Source organism: Dipodomys ordii, unplaced genomic scaffold, assembly GCF_000151885.1.
Source record: "Dipodomys ordii isolate 6190 unplaced genomic scaffold, Dord_2.0 Scaffold64, whole genome shotgun sequence".
Lineage (NCBI taxonomy): Eukaryota > Metazoa > Chordata > Mammalia > Rodentia > Heteromyidae > Dipodomys > Dipodomys ordii.
The window spans coordinates 8,460,118-8,482,596 of NW_012267280.1; the positions used below are offsets into that span (position 1 = coordinate 8,460,118).

At 42.9% G+C, this 22,479-nt stretch overlaps 1 protein-coding gene across 1 annotated transcript in view; it reads right to left on the reverse strand.

Annotated features, from left to right (window-relative positions):
* Myo16 (myosin XVI) overlaps nt 1-22,479 on the reverse strand; it is a 267,093-nt gene that overhangs the window by 124,806 nt on the left and 119,808 nt on the right. Inside the window, exons 19-20 of the mRNA XM_013022725.1 lie at nt 20,719-20,860; nt 4,113-4,185 (exon numbers count right to left, since the gene is read on the reverse strand). Coding sequence (XP_012878179.1) covers nt 4,113-4,185; nt 20,719-20,860 — 215 coding nt within the window. The remainder of the gene's footprint in view (nt 1-4,112; nt 4,186-20,718; nt 20,861-22,479) is intronic.

Below are 22,479 nucleotides of genomic sequence, written 5' to 3' on the forward strand. Positions count from 1 at the left end.
ATTCTGTCACTCTGCTGAAGGAGGGGTAGCTGCATTGGATGGTAGCTCTTTCTCCACTTCGAGGTTCTCTAATTGAAAACACTGAGATAGACAAAGCTGTCTTCGCATCCCATAATAAAGTAGGTCGGCATGTCCGGAAAGGACCTGGGATGACACTCAAAATAATCCTCAGCCTCTGCTGTCTGCTGTCCAGCGTCTGCCATGACCCAACCTTTCCATAACAGAAAATAGATATTTCCACTAACGTTTTGTTGAGCTGAACATCACTTTCACCGAACTTATCCAGTGGTCTAATCAGAAAGGTGAACCTGATTGTATACGCAGAATGAGTCATGGCAAAGGAACAGATCGGAAAGGGGCCACTTTTCCGTTTCTTGTATCTGCTTCTCCATTTCCTGTATCTCCATTTCCTGTATCTTGCCCCCAAAGTTAAAGCAATCTGACAAACTAGTCAACAGAAAAGGAGTTTTGTTCATTTGGTTGGAGCCTTTGAGTTTCAGTCTTATTTTCCATTATTTAAGTAGTTGCATAAAGGAGTTGCCATTCATCAATGGCATGAACACAGTAGACCTTCATCAATGTCACCCTTTTGACATTTCCACCTTTATTTTCTCTGTTAAAATGATTCCTAAAATGCATAGCTTTCCTTTGGAACTTCTGGGATTCTTGAATGCTACTACAGGTCACTAAGTTTCATGCAAAGAACAGTCACCCCATGCCTGGTGTCTCTTGAGGACCAAAACACATGGCCACTAAAAGGTGGCCTATAGGTGTTTTGCCTTAACTCGTTCTCACAGTGTGGAAGGCATAGTTGGCTATGTGCGTAACTCAGTCAGGAAGGACTTGTTAAGCACCTTGGTTTACATATCTAGAAGCCTAAATCTACATCACCCATTGAGATAATCAACTTCCATATGAAACTATCATTAGTTTTGCTTTCCAACTCTATCAGAATCATATTACGGCTTCCTTACCTCTCCCGCTATTCCTCGGAGTAGACTTGAATGTGAGTGAAAGGCATTTGGAAGTGATAATAATTATTAAGTAGCTGCTTAATTAGTATGCATCCTTCTCTAATTAAAATACATGCTTTGTATATTAAATGCTATTGCTAACAGGTTTAATAATCAACACTATGCGCTCTTTGAAAAGGCTCTTTAGTACCAGAACTCCATTGCGTATCCAGATGGCCCATCATTTATATTAATGACAAACTTAATTTCTTGAGTAAATTTTCACCAACTGTTCTCCTTTTATTTTTATTACTCACTGAAATATATCTCAAGCAAAAATATAATAGAGCATGACATACACATCACAGAATTAAAGTAGAAGATTAATTAAAACTGACTCTGGTTTGAGGCAAAGCCCTAGGCGTTAGACAGAGATTCTCAATCCTATGTGCACACTGAAATTAACTAGGGAGCTTTTTCAAAAGGCTCATGTCTGGTCTGACCCCAAACCCATTAAACTGGAGTGCAGCCCGGGCACTGATAGATTTTAAAAGCTTTTCAGGTGGTTCTGATATGTAGACATGATTGAACACACTGAGCTACAGAAAGGAACAGAGAATACACAATCCATTAGCCAATTTGCTCGTCAGTTAATCTAGATATATGTACAAAACATGCCATATATTAATGTCTTGTGTGTGTGTGAAAGAGAGTAGGAGAGATTTTATTTCCGATACTAGTAATTTCTCAAATATATTTGGAAGAATATATAAGCAGAGCCACCAGAAAATCCACCATGATATTTTTTTCCTTAAAGGGTTATTCTTTAAATTTCAGTTGAAAACATATATGTTAAACTTTAGTTATATCCCAAATATAAATTCCAGACCAAAATAACCTCACAAAAGCTGGCAGTTTATAGATTAGTCAATAGGCTCAGAGCAGAATAAAACGGGTACTTATAAAAGTGCTTATATATTTCTAGGTTTGATTCTGAGTTCTAGGATGAGGCAATAAACATTTTATTAAAAGTATGAAATGGAGTTATCAATATAACAGAATGCATTGTTTAAGTCAATGGATTTTTTTAAAGTTCACATTCAAATTTTAGAATTTAAGGTAAGAATTGCATTCATCATATAGAAAATAATTTTATCTTTGTAAAAGACTCCTTCTTGCTATCATGAAAACAGGGGCAGGGAAAAACCTGCTAAGGAGATGACATTTAAAATCATATCTTTTTATAATCCAAAACCAAAAATCAGTCTGGGCATGTTTTACCTATAAATGTCTAGAACTAGCAACTCATTTGTTAGATTTGAAAAAAAAGTCATTTGTTTATACTCAGAGGTCTCCAGCTGTCAATATATTCTGAAATACATCATTAAAATATTTAGCAGAAAGAAGAATGGATTTGTGGTAAGGGAAAAACAAAGGAGGACTGAACAATGCTTAATAGGAAATGTACCCTTACCTTACTCATGTAACTGCAAGCCCTCTGGGTAGTATCTTTACAATGAAATATATATATATTAAAAAAAGAAGAATTGATTTGTGACAGAATAAGTATTCTTTAATAGGAAAGTCCTGATAGTCAACACAAACCTGATGGATAATTGAGCCAAAATGTGGAGGAGCAGCCTGGGAGGCAAGCCCCCGTACAGGTCTTCATACAACGCCATTCCATCGGTGAGTCACAGGGAAATGAGGGATTCTAATGACAGACGGGAAGGCGTGCACGTTTTCTAAGGTGAAAGTGTAAGAACTCTGCATAGATGCAGGACACTGCTGAAAGGTCTGAGCAGAGAGTCAGTTGGTGATGGGCTGACTGCCGACGGCCAGCACACTCCCCTGGTCACCATGCTCTGTTCCCTGTCACACCCTCAGCACTAATTTTCTCCTGGTTCATGATAAGTAAATAAAACACCAAGTCTTCCCCTTCCTACTCAGGCATGAAGACACGTGAAAGGAGAAATGACCTCCCGTCTTCTTGCTCTTACTTCAAATGAGACTCTGCAAGGTTTCGTACAGAAACTACTTCATGCTTGACCCACCCTGGATGGGAGGAGACAGAATTCTGGAGCAGTGGTAAACAAGACAAGGCAGTGCTGTTCTAGAAATAAAACTGGTGACTTGTAAATGGGTTTTAGGTGTTTCTCTGTAACAGCCGCCATGGTAGCTACTACCCACAAAAATCCTTTATGATGTAAGCATACGGCAATGGTCCCTGACCTGCAGTTGTGTGGAATAGTATCTCTGTAAGTCTAGCAATCATCCTGACTGTAAAGAAGGAAACAGAGGACCACTGGAGAGTCTTCTTCTGGGCCAAGACATCTCTACTCTAATTAAAGTCACAGTACTGGGTTCTAAAGGCCGTCTATTTAAAACATTGTCTAGGATCACTAACTGTCACAGTATGTTCTTTAAAAAGATAAAATTCTTTGACGCTAACAATAAAGCAACAACAAATTAAAAATTCTCACCAAATGCTATGTAGTTATAATTTGTGTGTGGGGGGGCAGGGGACAGGTAATAAATAGCAGCTTGGATTTCTGTCTCTCCACCTGTACCTTTTGACAGGTTATTTTCCTTCTCCACTTACTGAGGCGAATTGCATTTCTTTCTTCTTTAATATTTAATTTTAGCTATACTTAATTAGATGGAACTATTCATGCTGGTCTGTTAAGATGCACCAACAATCAGTACTTTAAAAAGGCCCTCAACTGTGGCTGAATTAAGAAACAATGTTCCTCTAATTTATTTTTATGAGTGTCTAACAGTCCAATGTGTGAATGCCCCATGGAGAAGAATCTACAAATGATGGCACACACATCACAGAGTATTTCTATTCTGATACTTGGTCTAGGTTTTCCAGATGCCGCTGTCCTGTATCAGTGCGTATGCCCTCCGTCTTCCTGACCTAGCTGAAGCTACCTTTCCTGAAGCAGAATGAATGCATACCTTCCTCTTACACTGTTGTTTAAAACCAGTGTCTCTGAACATCCAAGCATGGAAAAGGGCGGTGTCAACAAACCAGGTATATTACTTTTACAACACAAAAGTATGCATTTGAAGGTAAGGACAGTGATAGAATTAAGAAAGAAGTAAGTTGAAAAAGGCAATTCAAATTCACAAGGTGTCAAACAAAAGTCTACTTACTTGTTCAAATTCATTCTTTTGGAATTCTTCAAAACCAAAGATATCCAGTATTCCAATATCCAAGGTGTGTGTGCTAGAGGAAAACAACAGAGTGGGTTTGTGAGCATGGGTAAGCCCTCCGCATTGCCATTCTGCTCAGACGATCCAAGAACATACCGCGTGGCTGCCAAGTTTTCACTAAAAACGCCTTGAAGCCTGGTGGAGATCCCCAAGAGTTAGCACATACAGGGTTTACGGTATTGACACACTCACGTTTGCTTGAATACAAACAGGATGCTTTTCTGATTTAAAAAATGTAACCGCCTGTGATGGTTTAAGACGCATTCCTCTGAAGGTGTCCCTATGCCTGTCCCGATCTCTACTGGCTGTCCCCAGGGCACGAGACTCTGCACATCCAGCGGTTCCCTCTCCCCGGCCACTGCCTGTGCCCTGACAGAGCGATGAAGAAGTGCATGGCCAAGCCAAGGTGAGGCAGAGCACCACACAGCCCCAGCATGCTCCTTCCTGGGTCACACACTGCCAGCTCAAACACTCTGCTGTCATCTCCAGAATGGGATGTGTATGGAAGAAGAAGAAAGAGACAGAAGGAGAAGGGAAGGGGACCCAGCTATTCACTGTGAACTATACTCTTGGAATTTGCTGCAGGATCAGTTCTAGTCTGAGAGCACAGTGTACCAGAGAAGAGGAGAGGAGAAAGATCTCCACAGAGGTGTGATTAGGATTGCCCACCAGCAGACACAGGGGCCAGGGGCTGGCACAGGGTGTGTGCTGTTTTTGCAGAGAACACTCAGCCAGCCCAGACTTCTGGCACCTAGAGCAAACACCATCTCTCCTAGGCACTGACAGCGAGTGTCTGGGATTCTGCACCTGGCTCCCAGCCACAGATAGTCTGTGTGGTGGTGGTGACAGCTCTTGAGGGTCAATATCCATTTTTGTGTTGGCAGCTGGATTTCTGTTATTTCCTCCTGACTTGTTTTGTTTAAACCATGGAACCAAATTGCAGCACCTCTTCTGCTATATCTGTATTTTGTTCCTCAAAAACAGTACAGATTCGTAATGGCATAGGGTCTATTCTACATCCATTCCCAGGGCAGGTGCTACCGATAGAACACAGTAATAATCCTGTGAGATTCAGCTAGACTCCCTGTCCATGTATGAGCTTCATAACGAGGAAGGGCAGCTCTAAATGCCCTTGCTCTGAACTTCACACATCAAGGTACACGAAGCCCTGAATCAATCATTCCATGTGTGCCACTTCCTTTTTGGAAGAAGAAAACAAAGGTGGCTTTGTGTCACTTGTCTGTCCGATAAACTTGACATAACTTTGAGAGTTCAAAATTAGAATAAAGACTATGAGGAAAACAAGGCTTCAAATGGGATTTTGAAACACGTTAGGAACCACACTGCTCTTGCAGAATGAATAAAAGTAAGCGTAGTTAGAAGTAGGCATGGTTTGATAATGTACTCTCACTTATTTTGACAGGTTCTTTATAATAACCGACTGCTATAGTCCTCCACGCTTCTGCAACTATCAACTATATCTTCTGTCCTGTCATATCAATAGCATGCACCAAGAAATATGTCCAGCAAGGTGCTGGGTTGCAAGGTGATTTTTGTCTATTTCTTCTGCTTGGGCATGCACATATGTAAAAAAGTGTATTTTGTGTGTGCGGGGGGGTTGAGTTTGTGTGAATGTGTGGATGCATGTATGGAAGAGAATGTTTGTTCGGGAGTGTGAGTGTGATGTGCTCGTGTATGAGAGTGAATTGTGTGTGCACACAAATGTGACTGTGTGTACACACATGTATGCATGTGCTTTTTCCTTCCATGATTTGCCTCATGCCCCTTCCTGGAGCTAGGGGATGAAGCATCTCAGCTGTTGTGTTATTTGGTCTTGGGTTGAAATCCTGGTTCAAACATTTTTGGATAACTTTGGGAAAGTTACTTGACTTTTCTAAGCTATAGTTTCATTACACATAAAAAATAAAGTAAAATTTGTCTGCTTTGCCGTGGTTAGAAGTAGAAGTAATACAAATGAAACCCCTAGACAAGGCAGAAATGGTCTTGAAAAATAAAAATGGTTGGTCCACAAATTCTCTATGTAACAAGAATGGCTCAGCTGGTTGCCTGGTGACCTGTGTCTACAATTCTAGCTGATTCAAGATGCTGAGGGTCTACACAGTCAAGGCAGGCAAGTCTGTGAGACTCTTATCCCTAATTCACCAGCAATTCACTGCAAGTGGAGGTATAGTTCAAGCAGAAGAATCCTAGCCCTGGGCAAAAGCATTGGAGATAGTGCCCAGGTCCTAAGTTCAGGCCCCAGGACCTGCACGCACACACACACACACACACACACACACACACACACACACACACACACAAGTGTACATGCACACAAGTGGTAAATGGTTAAGAGGCCTATTAAAAATGTCAAAAACATTAAAGTTGCCAAGAGTTATAATTAGGATGAGAAAGACACTTTCCCTTTCCTCTATGTACTTTGGTAATTCAGTCTTCCTCAAAAACAGTTTGTTTGTATGTGATAACAATTTGCAGTATTCATGCCCTGGGACCAGTATTTCTGCATACAGGAATCTTCTAAGAAAACTGTGTAATCCCAACACTCTTAAGAAGTTACAAACACCCGTGCTCACTGTGATCTTCATTACAGTAACAACAACCAAGAAGGATGACAAATATGCTACATTAGAGACAATTAATTAAGCAGCATGCATCACATGATGGATTAATTTAATGAAACTGTCAAGTTAGCAGAGAACAACATATAAATTCTGTCTGAAGAATAACCCAATTACAAAGCTAGGGTTATACACCCCAACCACATAAGACCTAGAAAGAAATTGAGCAGGCCCAAGAAAAGAAAACATAAACATTTAATTTACTCTTTATTTTTACTTTATACTTACTTTACTCTGTATTTACTTTCTTTAGTTTTTATTTACTCATTATGTTTTACTCTTCCCTGTCTTCTAAGGTTTCCATTTAGACACATTTTTATAAACAACAAATATTGCATTGATGTCCGTGAAGACAAGATGAAAACACGAGAAATGTTTATGATCAAATGTTCACAGCTAAAACACAAAATCCCAGAACAAATCTCTACCGTTAGAATCACTGTGTGATTTCTACCATATTAAAATAACTCTATAGCCCAAGAGAAATGAAGCCCATGCTAAGGGATAGTCACAGAACAATGAGCTTGCAAGGTAATTCATTGTTTGAGGATTACTAGAATCATCTTATCTCTTCTTTCTCTAAACCTAGCTTTAAACCCTGCATTTAACAGTGAAAGGCTGTGGAGTTGGGAGTGGTCCATGGGCTCTCTTATCTGAATCTCTTCTCAGTCCCCACTCGACCTGGGCATCATGGAAAAACATGCTTTGATTGACTTTAAAGAAAAGGTAATCAAGAGTGGTGATACCGAGTCCCTTCCTGCACCTCTCCCTTCTCTAGGACGGCAGTGTAGCACTGACTTAGAGATGTCCAGGCCCAGGGAGCAGTGGGTGGACGCATGCTACGAATCTGACCCAGTCATTTGGAACAGCATGCATTGGGTTGAAAAGGCTCTCCTCCTGTGAGATTGTTTCTCTCCTATTTTATTCAATTACAAAAAATATTTAGTTACAGAAGAAATGTTTTTTACAAAAGCAGGTGAGAAAGAAAAAGCCACTGTCAGGTAGAAAATTCAACACTAGTTTAAAGCATTGGACTTTGGCAATTGCTGTAGGGGGAATGTATTGAGTTGTGAGCTCTGTTCCCATCACTTGCCACTGAGTGAAGCTGGTATCTGTGGACCCAACCCCTGGGGCAAGACTGTGATTGGGACCAACAGCCCAAAGGAGGACTGAGCTGCCCATGAGCCAGCACTGTGGGCATCCTTTCCTGGTAGCTTGACTCCCGACACACTCGGTGCTGACAGTTTCTCAGGGAGGAATGCCAAGGTCCTATGACCATGAGAAATCCATCCTTCTGGCAAAATCAGCACCTTGATGGGTCGGTCCATCATACTCCAAGTTTCTGCCTTAGCCTCTAATCCTGAGAGCTTTGCTGGTTCAAGTGAAACAAAACAAAAACAAAACTGCCAGGTTTTCCCTAGCTTATTGGTAAAATCAAACACTTCTTAGATCAGACAAAATGGGGACCAGCAAGTCCTGGGTCTGCTTTGACCACGTGCATAGGTCTAGGCAGCTCGGGAGGGGATGACCTGCCCATGGCCTGGACATACTCTACCTGTGTTGAGCCTTCAGCAGCAGGGAGAGGCCAGCACTGTCTCCCATCACCCCAGGAAATGGCATTTCCTCGGAGCCTCTCTGAAGGTTTAGCTGGCTTAGGAAACACTAGGGTCCCACGTGGCCTAAAACCCGATTGGTTGCATTATGGGACCCAGCTCTCTGGCTACACACAATGCAGAATGAATGAACCCAGGATGGATAAGAAGTTTTATCAATGCATTCCAGACCTGAGCATCCTTGCACTCCTTACTTCTTCCCTTTGGGAACTGGACTCACAGAGGGATAATGGTAAGAAGGCCCCAGGGAGACACCATGGATTCTGGTTCTGCTGGATTATTTGCTTCTAATACGTTTCCAACCTTGTCTTTGATTTTCCAGCACGGAGTCAAGCATGCTGTGTGGATAGGGGACCTTCAGAGATGCCCCCTGCCTCCCCTACTCCCCTCCTCACCCCCAGCTACTCCAGCAGCCTGTGTGAACAGAGAGATATCAGCTGGAAGGAAGGAAATTACAAACAAGATGTTCTGCACAATTACCCCGTCATCTCTCCTGTTGCTCTTTTCACAGACAATGCTGATCTGTGCCTGTCCTGTATCTGCACACACTTTGAAAGCGGACTCGTGTCTCTTGGGGAAGCCATCAGAGCAATGGCTTCCTCCTTCCAGCAGAGCAACCAGGAAGTGGCTCCCACATTCTGGCCCTGCAGGTGTCTGACTGGCTAGGGGAGAGGCCCAGACGACAGGGCGGCTTACAACTGGAAAGGCCAGCCCTGGAAGAGGCAGGGGTGGGATTTCAAAAGCCTGCAGCACCTCCTGGGAGCACCAGTGTCTTAGGACACACACAACAGTAGAAAACAAAACAAAACAAAACCCAGGCAGTTGAAAATGAGCTGTGTTTTCTCCACGCCTTCTCTGAGCTGGTGTCGCCCAGGGGTCTGTGGGCCTCATAGCAGCTTTGCCTTGCATCGTGCTGACCCAGGTGGCCTTTAGAGGAGGGATATTAAGGCTGGCGTGAAGATGCAGGACTTCTGTGGCTTATTTAAGGGGAAGGAACTCAAGGTAGGGTGAACGCAGGACCTGATTTTCGCTAGACAAGCACTTCTGTGACCTGAACCACACCCCGGTCCTTTATGGTTTTTAGTTTGTTTTTCAGGTACAGTGTTTTATCCTTAAAATAGGCCTTGCTTTTGCCACAGCTGGCCTCAGATCACGGTCCTCCTACCTCTACCTCCCTGTGAGCTGTGCTGAGATGTGTTTAGTTATGTTCCTCATTTGTGTATCTGAGAAAATACTGATACAAGTCTTCTATCAAGCGGATGCCTTCTCTGTTGCACACTCTGTATCTGCCTGTACATGGTTGTCTTACAGGATGCAGCACGGGGACTTAGGGCTTTGAGTGAGGTCGCTCTGGCACATGGCGGTCTGGTGGATTCCATACCAGAGAAGGATGCATGTCCTGCGAGAACATGGGATAGGGCGGCAAGGAGATTGAGCTCATTTCATTTTCTACTTGGCTTTCAGAAATCCTGCTGCTCATGAACTGGGGTCAATCAGGAAATTCTCTGCACCAAACAGGAAAAAAAACAAAGGGCACAGAACCCAAGTATGTACATCTGGTTTGGAGCCCGGGCTTCTGGGAGACAGAGGGACATCATGCAGGCAGTGGCAGGGACTGTTCTCTGGCCACACACCCAGGAGACTCACCACAGGAGCAGGGGGGCATGTACCCCCGGCCCCTGCTACCTCTCCCATGAGTCAGGGAGCAATGATCCCAGAAGCATCATTCCCAGTTTGGAAGTGTGAGTGTTATGCAGGTTTCCAAGTGCAGTACTTGTCACCCTATGGGGACATGGAGGGCTCAGAGTCCCGGTGTCCCTGAGTGAGTTGAGACTCTTAAGTGTCCCCCAGAATTCTGGGCTACTAACTCCAGGAGCCCTCTGCTGTGTTAGGTGTGGCTGCAGAGCACCCCGCGCAGAGTCTGGCCCCTGCCTGTACAGAGACTGCTTCCCACCTGTGCCAGGGAGCCTCTCCGGGCACACTGACCACATTAACGTCATCGCATGAGCATGGCACTCCAAAAACACAGCTAGCTCCACTCCACTCAGGCGACCCTGGCTCTGATGTGTGCCTCAGAGGGAGAGAGGCATGGCAAGAAAAAAAGATTAGGAAGGAAGGCTGAACGAGAGGTAGCAAAGGATGAGAGCCAATCTGTGACAGTTGCTCGGTGTCTAGATATCAACATTATCAATATGGTCAATGAGCTCAATATTATGCTGTGTGCAGGATTTATTCCACATTCAAACCCACTAGATAATGACAATCTACCTTTAGGGTTTAGATTTCATTTCTGGCCTTGAACACTTTGAACATTTTCAACAGAAACATCACCAATTCCTGGCAATTTGGTAGACACTATCACTGAAAAAGGTTGAATTTTTTTTTTCCCATTCAGTTGGAAAAGTAGATACGGAATCGGTTCCAATTCAGCTGCTCTGATCAGGAAATCACCTGCACCCTGGGTGCTTGATGCACAGATGGTCTGACGACCCAAGATCCATTTCCAAAATCACCCTGACTCACAATCCTGTACTCACAGGTCTTGAAATAAACAAGCCGGAGAGATGAGTTGGCTGAGCCTCTGTATGCACACAGACAGTTTTAGCAGTGGAGAAAATTAAGATTCACAAGATAGAAATGTTTTCCTTAAGATTTCATTAATGTTAACTGATCCACTCAGAATAGGGATCCAGGTCTCGTGCTTGCTAATGACTTCATTAACGCAAACCCCAGCTGAGCCACCACACTCAGAAAGGAAGGATCCCGCTCTCCACACGCACACCGTAGCACGGAATGTGACATCTACACGGTGTCTACACTCGATGTGGGCTGCAGTAAGGCAGCTACACAGCTTTTTACTTATGTTCTCTTTGCATAGTCCTTTCTCCTTGGTGGCAATCCTCTTCCAATCGAAACCTTCCTTCTCTGTGTTACACTGAGTTCAAAGGTAAATTTTACGGTATTTCATGTAGGCAATAGGATTCTATAGATACATTAATCAACCTACCCCTCCTGTCATGAAGATTCCCTTTCCTCTTTCCTCCCAACTGCGCAGAGAGCTGCTACCCTTATGCGTTGGGTCTTGATATTCTCTGTGATATTCACTGGACAATGTCTCCTTCCACTTCTTCACACACATATTCACTGCCCTTTGGCCAGCAGCTCCGTTTCTCTTCCCCCCGAAATGGTGCTTACTGAGTGTTTTCCAGGAGCACTTCTGAATACCCTTGTGATTTAACGTAACTATGGGAACACGAAGGTCCTCTTTATCCTAGGGTCTGAGGTTCTGATGGCCCATGGTGAGCTAGGGGCAGCGAGACATCTCAAAATTTCTCCCCTCACTTGTGAAACCGAGTGCTGCTTACCCATTTTCTTCCCATTTAAGTGTAACCACTCCACGGGGCAGTTGTGAAAATCAGTGACCCGTGGCCCACAGAGGCCAGAACACCCTACAGCCTGAGATCACAAGTCTGTGTCCACACAGGCAGCTCAGTGTGAGCCACACCCAGGGCCTTCACCAGTTTTCCTACCTGCATGTGAAACACCAGGTCTAGAGGACGTACTTCTAGTGACAGCGTGTGGTGAGATCAAAGCCGAAGGCAGTGGCACAATGTGTCATCCTCAGCCAGAATGCCCACTGAACACGTCCGTGACACAGGCAGGGACTTCCTGGGCTTCTTCAGGGAGACACAAGGTCAGCAGGCACCAGGCTGAGGCCCAATGTTCCCCATACCATGTGGGAACCAAGCACCCAGCTGAGGGACCCAAGTGTTGCCCCCTCCCCAGCAGGCTCAAGAAAGGGCCAGAGAATCCAGGTCCTAAAAGGAGGCCAGCCTTCTAAATCACTACCTAACTTGGGCATTTTGCTGAGGCTCTTTGATCATCCTTAAAAAGAGTGAAACAGAGAGACAGAGAGAGACAGAGAGGCAGAGAGACAGAGAGGGAGATACAACAAGTATAGTGGCATGTTCCTATAATCCTAGTTATTAGAGAAGCTGGGACAGGAGGATTATTGTTCTAGTGAGAATATCTCTGAACAAGAAGCTAAAGGCAAAAGGAATGGGGGTGTAGCTGGTGTGGCACAGGGGAGACCCTGAGGGGGGGCGTGGTTAGAGCAAGGGAAGGCTCGGGAGGGCATGGTTAGGGCACAGGGGAGGTCTGCAGGGACATGGTTAGGGCACAGTGTAGCCCTATGCTCACCTGGCATAGTGAAGGCCTGCCTGGCTTCTATCACTTATATCTCAAAACAAAAAAAATACTAAAATGCCATAGTCGCATAGAGTTGATAAATCTGTTTTTTTTTCCTTCCCCTCCCCTCTCTCTCTCTCTCTTTCTGTTAAAAGCATGTAATTATGGCAAAAGTATAACATCCCTTCCTGGTTAAGAAGTCGCACCATTTCTGAGATATTTTTTCACAAATGTTATGATTAATGTTTAAGTTTAACCACTGTTTGGTCCACAGTGGCTGGAAATTTTCACAATGATATTGCTACATTTTAACCATGATTTTGTGTTGATTATCTGGTAATTTTAATTTGTGTGTGTGTGTGTGTGTGTTATAATGTCCATGATGGTTTGGCAAAATCCTTTTTTTTTTACTTCTCTGGATTCTTCTATTTGAAAATAAAATTGGATCATGCAAAATAATGAAAAACAAATGGGCAATTACAGAGAAAAGGGTTTTAGCTCTTTAGGAAATCATTATAACACATACAAGTACTTTGGTAAGGAAATGGAACAGAAGGAAAATTATTTAGAAAGCAGGTTTTGTCTCAGATATTTGCTAAGTGGCATAGGTTTGGTTGTCATGGAAATAAGCAGCATGATTTAAATAAATGTACACAGAAATAGAAGTCACTCATACTATATTGTGAAGAATCAAACAAACCTCATTATTTAATGGAAAAATATTCCTTAGTTTGGATAAAGGAGGGGAAATCATAGTATATCTGATTTGCTTTTATTTTAGAAACTGCTGTTCTTTTATCTCTGAAACAACAGGAAGACAAATATTTAGAATTAAACAACAAAAGAAGCACTGCATCTGAGAATTCTGGATGAGTCTAGAGGTAATGAGAGAGTACTGCGTGGATCAGGGCAAGGAAACCTATGGAGAATAGGACATTCAAGTCTGAAATTCAGATCACAGGAAAGCAAAGTTCAAAGAAAGCATAAATAAGGATACAAGAAAATTGAAGAAATTAGAAAAAATGACATAAAAATGAGAAAAGGCAAAACAAAAAGAATTGCGTTTTGAAAATATTGTTTTCTTTATGATACTAAGGATTAAACCCTGGGTCAAACTTTAATGTTACCTCTTGAGCCATAGACCCCCAGATAATTGTTTAAGTTTTGAGTTACAGTCTTATTTACTTCAATTGAAATTTTTTGGATTCTCTCACATTAGTAGTAAAATTTAACCCTTGTCTCAGAAAGAAATGTCACCCAAGATATAATGATAACTAAGAAAGGACCCTGGCTTTGTGATCTTCTGTGCTGGAGATTTCACCAGACACTAAAGGAATGTTTATACTTAAGATAAAAATGTTTAAGGAGAAGGAAAACAACCAAAATATATGCTATTCCATATGTTCCTTAATAGAAATTTGAGAGCAAAGCATCATATCCAAAGAAAACAATTAGAATATCATCTTACTAATTAAAATAATGCAAAGTAAAGTCTAGTGTATCATGACCAGAGTTTATACTATAAACAAAATATAACATTAAAAATATAAATCAGTGCAATAGTGAGGAAAGAATAGGAGAATGTGATGATTATCTTAACAGATTAAAAGATAGAACTAGATAAAATTTAATAGGCACTTAGGAAAAGATATTTCTGTAAATATGTAATGACAAATGAAAAAATCCTAAAATTAAAAAAATTCATTTTCTCTTAAATATTTAGCAGGTATTTTTATTATTTTTATGAGGAATCTGAAAATTAATAATGTAAATAAACTTATTAAGGATTGAGTGCTTTTGTTATCATTAATAAGGTAATGCACAAATTGTCTTTTAAAAGAAACAATTACTTAAGAGAGGATTTTTAGAGTTTTAGATCCTTGTCATTTCTGCAAATATCTTTGTTTTGTAATTCTCGCTAGAGAGCTTAAATCTTCTTACTCATTTCAATATAGTTTTGTAAGGGAGAAACGTGGATGTAATAACATAAAGTAAAATGCTTGGTTTTAATTAGAATCATTTATACACACTGGATTCCTAATACTTTCTTTGTTTCCAGATTTGTGTTTAAAATGGTTGATATGCCTTGATCGTTAGTGAATTTATTGTAGGCATTTATCAAATTATTGACCAATGGAGGAAAAGAAAGAGTGAGATTTCACCCAGAACTTTCAAGTGATGCTAAACACATCACATGCTCAAATGTTGGTCGGGGAAATTAGCCTCCAAATTTGAGATCACAATAGTAGGCAAAAGCTATGCAATTTCTGGGAGTTTTCTTTTTCCTTTGCTTTTCTGTCTGCTCATCTACCATTTGGGTTAAATTTCTTGACTTATTTCAGGCTCAGAGAACTCCGAGGAATATTACAAATTCTTCCCTGAGGTTCCTGGAGTGTTACTGTGGAGATGGCAAAAACATGCCAGTTGAAGGGCCATGCTTCTGGGACTCTATTCCACAGCGTTGAGACCAATACACTCCACACACACACACACACCTAGTCTCATGTGGAGTCAGTACAGGTCATCTCGGGCATGCAGCATGACTCCATGGGTACAAAATGCTCCAGGCCAGGAACAGTTAGGTGGTGTGTATCCGGTATGCAAGGCTGTGTCACACACATTCTGAGAAAACATGTGGTGGCAACTGTTCTCCAAGCATTTCTCATTCCATGTGCAAACTCTGTGATCTTTATCATTGGAGAGATGATGTGATGATGAGCCCCTACCTAAGGGAGGCTCAGGAAGCTACAAAGCCCAGCACCCAAAGGTGGATGTTCTCATGACCTGAGATGCTGTGGTGGCCCTTAGTCTTAGGCAAGGTTAGTCTGTGAACTTCCTCTCTCCTCCCCTCCTTTCCCTGCTCTCTCCTTCCCTCCCTTCTCCTCCCACAAATTAATTTGCTACTTATTGGTGGTAAAAAGAACCCAAATCCCACAGGGCTTCCTGTGTGCTCCACCATGGAGCCATATTCCTGATTCAGTCTTTAAACGGATCCCGAAGCACACAGCAGTTGGTTAAAGAGTTGTGCAGGGATATCTTTCTGCATGCATATTATTTGCTTTGCTCTAATCTGCCCTTCCTGTGGCTCTTTCTCATCCTCCCCATCCCATCAATTTTTCATGAGTTTCATTATTCTATTTTCAGACCTGCACATCGAGTATTTTCCAGTCTTGAAAGTTTTGACTGAGCTAACCTGCCCAGGTTAACTTGGTTTCATGCACCTTTTAGGCCAGTCTACTTTTGTAAGACTAATTTACTAAGTGGATGGCTAGATTCTAGCCTTTGAAACAACCATGCAGAAGAAGAGAAAACCACTTGGTGAAATCACTTGAAGGTAAATAATTATTATGCATGTGCACATGCACACACACACATGCATGCACACACACACAAGGACTGAGTTACATTGGTTTAAGTTCTCCTTTCCTGATATTCTGGCTTGATCTCATTCTACTACAGACTAGCTCATTTATTAATAAGTAAAATAGTTTTGCTGTTCGCATCAAGTAACAGTCAAAGAGTACACTGCTGACTATTGATTACACATTGATTAGAAACCCACACAATCTTGAAACCTGGAGTGCTGGCTGGCGTTCGTTCCCCTTGGATCTGGTTCACAGTAAGTGTACCAAGCCTTCACACAGGAGGTGGGAGGTGGTGGGGGCAACAGTAAAGGTAGGTGCCCGAGCAGAGAGCTAAGACAAATCACTAGAAGTACAAAGGATCCTTGAAGAGACCTGAGAGCTGTCATTCTGCACACACACACACTACAAGACTCAGCTCTCCTGCAGGAGTTTCCATGGGTCACCTACACACACACACACACACACACACACACACACACGCACACATGCACACGCTGCACCACACCTCCACTGTCTGCTTCCCAAATACTGATTCACCAGAGAGGAATCTACCAAAAGTGAACTAACACGCTTACTACACTTGTGTGTTAGTGTTTCACTGCATGTCCTCAAAATCACTACAGTTTTAGCTCATATTAAAAAATAAAGAGAATTCCTCAGTGAAAAAAAGTCAGCCTCAAAATTATTCCTAAAGCAGTTTGCTCTAAAAGCCTCAGGAACAGCAAGGAGACTATCAACAACACCCGAGACATTAACTCAGAGTTTATGAATTTCTATAATTGTTAAATTAAGAAGTGATTACAACCTAGCTATGGGGATTTTCAATAGGATAAGGAGACTAAGACACCAGATTCATAAGGAAACTGTGTGTATGTGTTTGTGTGTATGCGTGTGTGTGTGTGTGTGTGTGTGTGTGTGTGTGTGTGTGTATGTGTACAAGCCTTTTGTTGAAATACCTATTTGGTCCCTTGACATAAAGCAACACTATAAATACGTGCTACTACTGACTGCATCAATCCAAGACAAGTGGACATCAGAGAAAACTGACTGTTATTTGACGCAAACAGCCAAACTATTTTATTTAAAATTTCCACACTATTGCTAAATGAGCTAGTCTGTAGTAGAGTAAGATCAAGCCAGAGTATCAGGAAAGGAGAACTTAAACCAATGTGACTCAGTCCTCTCGATCATTCACTTTCCTTCCAGAGAGTCATAGAAGAGAAAGTCAGCCCTCACGTAGAACGCTGGCCTTAAATCTGTGGATGGGGTTACTGTTTTATATTAGCCTGCAGAATTCTTTAAGGCTATAATTATTTTTCTTTTGCATGGCAAGAAATATGTTCATCTAATTTGGGAAGTCTAGCCAGCCTCAATTACTGAAGAAGAGCAATTTTTTTCCTGCAGAATTATTAAATTGCTCGGCGCATTCTTATTAGTGTGGATTGCTGGCCTTTATTTGTATTCTAGCATTGCCTCCAGGGCCGTCAGACGCTGTGGCCAAATATACTTCCCTCATGTCCTCACAGGACCTGCAGCTGATGCGCTGGAGACGTGTTCTCTTCTCCCACTTCACTACTTGTTGTGGGAAGCTGTGTCCACTGAAAGCATGGCGGGCATGCACCATGTACCTCAGTCAGAGCATTAGAGAACACCAGGGCCATTGGGTAAAAATTGCAGGGGAAATTTTCCAGGACCCAAGGAAGTCTGTCGACTCACATAACCTTTTTCCTGGGTGGGGAGGAGGTGAGGAGCATGGGAGCCATGCTTGTGTTGCCGAAGGTTAAAAAAAGTGAGCTCTGTACAGAGCTAAGGGACACACGGCACCCTTTCAGAGGCAGACAATTATACGTTAGGGGAAGCTAGGTCTCCACCAAGAGTTAAGCAGCTGGGAGTCTGCTTCCCCATGCGACTTTGCTCAGGAGAGAGCGCTGGAGGAGAGAGCTGAGGGAGCAGCCGGGGTCACAGCTTCGCCACCTCCTAGTCATCCGCGCTTGAACAGTGACCGGGGTCATTGGGGGAAATTTCACAGTGTGTCTACTACAGTACTTTATACGCACTACACTTGGAGAACAGCAAACTTGTAAACGAATGAAAGGCATGTTGGTGTTTTGGTGCTCTTCTTGCTACAGTTATTCTCTCTTGTTTTACCTATTTGGACCACATCATTTTGAACTATGCCTGACAATGAAGTTTCAGGCATGTCTGGAGTTTTGACGCAGCCCGACCACTAAGAGAGGCCCTTGGGGGGAAGCTGCTGGCCTTGGCCCCACCTTGACCCCACACTGGAATATCCAGGACACAGAGCCACAGCAGACAACCACCCCGAAGATGCTCACACATGACGGCAGGCCAGGCCAACATGGAGAAAATATTTACACAGTAACACCTCACCAATGTGAGATGACAGGAAAGCAGAGAGTGAAACAATTTTAAATGCATCGCATTAGCAATACTGGAACTCTTTTGCGATAAGCCAGGAGAACACTAAGAGCACACATTCTGCCTGCTTCTGTTTCACTGCTTTTACTTCATGACGTGCTAGAGTATATCTTAATTTACATGAGGAGAGAGAAAGTCACCAAGAAAAATATAGTATAGAAAATATTTTTATCACTGATTTCAATGTGATCAACAACTTTAACCATGGCGAGGAAGATCATTTTTAAATCATCAGCTTCTCTCACAGGATTCTGAAATATTAAAAAGTGAAAGAGGGGGTTGGGAAGGTGGCTCAGTGGTAGAGTGCTTGATTCCTCAGCACCACATTAGCAAAAAAAAAAAAACGGAAGTGGAGTTGTGGTTTAAGTGGTAGAGCGCTCGCCTTGAGCTGAAGAGCTGAGGGACAGTGCCCAGGCCCAGAGTTCAAGCCCTACAACAACAACAAAAACAAGAAGAAAAAAAACAGTGGGAGAAAGGCACTGGGAAACAAGAGTTTGAGACATGTCTTTGAATTAGGGAATAGGTCTGTGAGACGCTGTAAAATCTTAAGCTTTCCTTGAACTTCAGTAAGTGAGAAGTTCAGCAAACATAACCATTCTTCCCCTTTGCAGAGGATTTAAATTCAAGTTTGGGTGAAGCCTGGAAAGAACAGGAGAGAAATGGGAGTTAAAAGTCAAGTGAAGTGCTGTCTCTTAGAAGTTGAGCTTTGAGTAACCCAATTTACTTCTGATCCCCAACTAATCCTTCTCTTTCTTCATTTGCTTAGTAAAGAATTGTATGAAAAAGGAGGGAGGTCAGAGAGGAGGAGATAGGAAAGAAGAAGAGGGAGGGAGGAAAGAAAAAAGAAACAAAGAACATTTCAGAGTGACATTTCGGACTGACAGGGCGATTTGTAGCCCTCAACAATCCCTCCCTATTATCTCCTTCACAAGCCCCAGGAAACCACCAATCACATGGTATTTCTATATATTTCTGTTTCTTCTTTAAATGGAAAAATACATTAAGAAATGAAAGGAAAAGACCCCATCATACATTTACATTCTAACCCTGTGGTAATACACTCACTGAAGCCAAAAGTGTGTTTCTTCTGTTTCTGTTTGTTATTCTCTCTTTCTCTCTGTATGTGCATAGCCAAAAATCGTGACCATATATAAAGATTTCCAATCCAGATTTCAGAAGATTTAAGTGGAAACTTGTCAAGTAGAAACTTCCTAAAAATTTTGATGTGCAGTTGGGTTTATATATTAATTTTACATATTAAACAAGGTTAATTTGATACACTTAACACTAGTAATGAGCATCCATCATAATTAGGGGAAAAATCAAAACTTAATTGATAATAAGAAATTTGTATTTTGCTATTGCAACATGCAGAGGCTTCATCATCACAAATACTAAGTGATTTCTGTAGAATACAGATTGTACAACTATCTGCAAATCATAGAACGTACTGATTATGCTAATGAATCTGCACTGGGATTTTATATGTGAGCATTTAAGAAGAATTTTAATATCCTCTTGTATTTAAAAGCCTTCTGAGAGGTCTATGTCTACATAAGAACTTTCCTATTAATGTATGTTGATTTTAATGTTTTCTAAGAAACCTCTGAAGGTAACAATTTTCAGGAATTCAATAAAGAATCTCTCTGCAGACAACAAAGGAACTCTCAGCAGGTTTCATTCAAAGACACGCGGATATGAGAAGCCTTCTGGAGACAATTTTGCTCTCAATTGTCTGCTCAAGGTCATTAGGACTGACAAGAATAATAAAGTTTTCCATTGACAAGATGCCATGGAATTCTGTAATTTCCAAATGATCAAATAGCCCTGAAGAAGCTGATGCTTAAGGATGATTAAGGGTAGGAGCCCAAATGATCACCACAGAGACCCTTTGTCAAGTAATCCGTGAAATAAGTAGAGAAGCAAGGGGGAAGAATTACACACATCATCAAATTGGCTCTGAGAAAGACATCCGTGGGAAACTCAGCAAACTCCAGGGCTGTAGACCATCTACAAAGGTGTATCTAATCTTTCTACCTCGTGCTGCGCAAAGACCATGTGCCTTCATTCCAATGAGAGCAGATTTGCCTCTGTGCTCTTGAGAAGAGGTTTTGTCCACACATCCGTGTGCGTAGGGAGGCCAGTGTCAGCTTTCATCTCTAAGGAACCCTCACTACGCCTTGGAGTAAGTCAAATGGCCTTGCTCTAAAGGAATGCTTGAAAGCAGCTTAGGGTCAGACCCTTCTGGAACGCAAGCCTCTCCCAGCACAGGACATGGTGGACCAGCATCCTTGATACCTACCTTGTATGATTGTCTGGACTCTGGAGACAGCCGTTTATGCTGTTTACGAGAAAGCCGAACAGACGGCTGTACAGGGACTGGGCCAGGAGATCTCGGTAGAACTCAGCCATCGCTGTGGTGTGTCGCCGCATAATCAAGTCTCCTGAAACAGTAGAAAAGAAGACACATGGGCACCAGGGGTTCCCTCGTGTGGTGCCCCCCTCAAACCCTGCACGTCCTACGTTCCATCCCACACTTGAGAGGTTGTCAGAACCTTGCTCTAATCAAGGAGGAGGTGTTTGCCAGTTCCTCTGTACACCCACCCTCCCTGCCCTGGGTGCTGACAGCAGCTTCGGGCCTGGGGCAGCTGGAATGGCTTCTCTGTGAGGTCTGCCACCCTTCCCAAGAGCAAGTTTTCTAGTCACCATGCTTGAAGGGCTTTTGGAAGCCAGTCCATGTGGGAAAGGAATAGGGTTTATTAAAATACATTCAAAGAAAGGTTCTAAGCAACCAAAAGGGACTCCTGAATTTTGGGGACAAGATCAAGCCTTCAGATAGGAATTTCTGTATAATTTTATTTTTTCAAAGATGGTGATAAGAATCTCTAGCGAGAAGATTTTCTACAAGGGAAAAGACCAGAGAAGGGCCGAGGAAAGGCGCAGGAGTGAGCCATGGAGTCGAGCCCATCCAGACCCTCTCTGGGGAACTGAGAGCAAACGTGTGTCCAGAAACTATGCTCTCTGGCCTCGGCCAAGATGGCCGCCCATGGCACTTGTGAGCGAGCAGGGAGCAGGCGGCCTGCTGGCCTGGCTGGTCAGCTGGAGAACTGGCAAGGAAGGGCACTGCTGCCGAGGCTGACAGATAAAACCGGACACTGCTATTGGGGATGGTGTCAGAGAGCTTCAAGGGCCCACGCATGGAGAAGGCCACTGAGCACACAATGAACTTCAGGTCCTTTGGCCAGTGTGGTTGAGGAGCTCTTTGGAGTTATTTGTTTGTTTTGTTCTGTTTTGATGAGGGTCTTGGGATGTGAACTCAGTTTGAATTTGGACGTTATTCCTGAGTTTGTTTTGCTCTAGTTTTGCTGGTGCTCTAGCACTTGAGCACAGCTCCACTTCTGTGTTGACTGATACCAGAATCTTATGGACTTTCCTACCCAGGTTGGCTTTGAACTGCAATCCTTGGATCTCAGCCTCCTGAGTTGCTCAGATTCCAGGCGTGAGCCACCAGCATACAACAAGCTAAGGAGGTCTTAAGAGTTGCCACACGGCCTGAGCTCAAGCAGGGAAGGGCTGTGCAAACAGAGGGACTGTGTCGGTTACTGATGGACAGTAAGGATGGTTTTAATTGTTCTCCAAAAAGCCAAGACAAAAAGGAATGTATCTGGAGAACGATGTGTGAATGATGGAGAACGATGTGGTTGGAGGTAGCTGTGTGGTATCGATGAGGCTAGGAAGAACTCAGAAGTGAAGTGAAGTAAGAAAGGGGCCTTGGCTGGCATCCTTAAGTGCTGGGGTGCTTCTGAGAGGCTGGGACCCGCAGATGAAAAGCACACTGGCATCTCATAAAGAGGATGTCCAAGGCCGCGTGGAAGGAGGACCAGATGGCACCAAGCTTGGTAACAGCTCCTAGCCACCTTGACAGCAGTGCCACAGCAGAGGAAATGAAGAGGAGCTCGAAGAACGAGAGCTACTTCCGGGTCACGCAGGCAGCGCATGTGCCTCTGACCCACTTCATGGAGGAGAGGGAAGGGGAAGCAGTTGGTGGGGGGGGGGGGGGGGG